Here is a 1,359-nt window from a genome sequence, read left to right on the forward strand (position 1 = left end):
ACCATTAACTGATGACGTAAGAGCCAGGACAATGCCAAATGTTTTACCTACACCTTCTCTAACCTCCAAAACCACCATGTGATTAATGTTATCCATTTCTAAAACCTCTATGGCACTCAACTTAGAAAGCAACAAACCAACACAACTTATTTAACCCTTTACACAACTAGGTCTCCTACACTTTCCATCCACTCACTGAGCAAGGGAGAATGGAAAAACGTCAGGATCGAACACGCCCAAACTACAATTTCAGGGGAATCCCAGCCTGGCCCCAAGTCCTGCTCGGTATGCTGGGATAGCGATCTAAGCGTCCTCCAGAGCAATAAGAGCAGGGAAGGGAGACAGCGGGGGCCACCGTGCGGAAAGAGGAGTGTTCGTGATTTTCACTAATGAGGTTAGAGAGGTCTGAGGTTCAACTAGAGGAGAAAGGAGCTCCGGTCTCGGGGAAGAGACCTAGACTGGGAATCGGGACGCCTGGGTTCGCCCCGCAGGTCGACTCCTAGGCAGGTCGCTCCCCCTCTGCCAGTCTCTTTCCCTATATCCCTCAAGAGCTTTATATGAAGGCGGACAAGGAATGTCCAAGACTCCATGGCCCTCAAGACTTCGCCCTGAGAAGCTGTCGGAGTTCGCCTCTGGGAAAGCAGGTGCCAAAGGCCAAACCTCTCACCCCGACCGTCACGGTGCCTGGAGGCCGTCCCTTCACCAGGAGAGGCACTTACAGCCCGGAGGGATGCCAAGCCCAGCAGTGGCAGCGGCATCGCCTTCTTCACTGTCGCCATTTTGGCCCTGCTTCCCCCACCGCCGCCCAGCTGAGTCCCTCGCTACTGCCGGCGGTGGCGAGCGCTCCGAACGAGCGTAGCCGCGTCCTCGGGGGCGGGGCCTCCGAAACGAAGGCAATGACGCACTACGCTGGCACCGCCTCTAGGCTCTTCCTATTTATTCCTGGACGGGTCTGCCCTAGTCATTATTTACTGAATGTTTACTGTTGTTGTGAGATATAAAGATGAGAAAGTATTAACCAAAGTCTCTGGCTTTATGAGTTTATGAGCTGAGAGGACAGACATTAATAATCACACGAATAGATAATTACTACTTTGACAATAATACTGTAATAAGAAGGAACACTCAGTATTTGCTACCCACTCTTCTGAGTTCTCTGCATGTTTTAACTCAAATTCATCAGGATCTTCAGAATTCAAATTCAGGCAGTTGGTGCCAAAGAAGGGAACATCCTTTGATTTCATGTCTTGAAGGCTGAGTAAGGTTTATCCAGGTGAGCCCAGGGAGTAGATGTGTGAATACCCTGAGACAAAGAAATTAAATGCTTAGAGCAGAATTTTTCAAAACGCGTGTTGAGAC

General features: G+C 50.1%; 1 protein-coding gene across 1 annotated transcript in view; it reads right to left on the reverse strand.

The window, feature by feature from the left end:
* HMGCL (3-hydroxy-3-methylglutaryl-CoA lyase) overlaps positions 1-779 on the reverse strand; it is a 22,513-nt gene extending 21,734 nt beyond the window's left edge. The window contains exon 1 of the mRNA XM_007935873.1: positions 720-779. Coding sequence (XP_007934064.1) covers positions 720-779 — 60 coding nt within the window. The remainder of the gene's footprint in view (positions 1-719) is intronic.
* Between the last annotated feature and the right edge of the window lie 580 nt (positions 780-1,359).

This window comes from Orycteropus afer, unplaced genomic scaffold (genome assembly GCF_000298275.1).
Source record: "Orycteropus afer afer isolate SDZICR_OR568_19922 unplaced genomic scaffold, OryAfe1.0 scaffold00031, whole genome shotgun sequence".
NCBI classification, from domain to species: Eukaryota; Metazoa; Chordata; class Mammalia; order Tubulidentata; family Orycteropodidae; genus Orycteropus; species Orycteropus afer.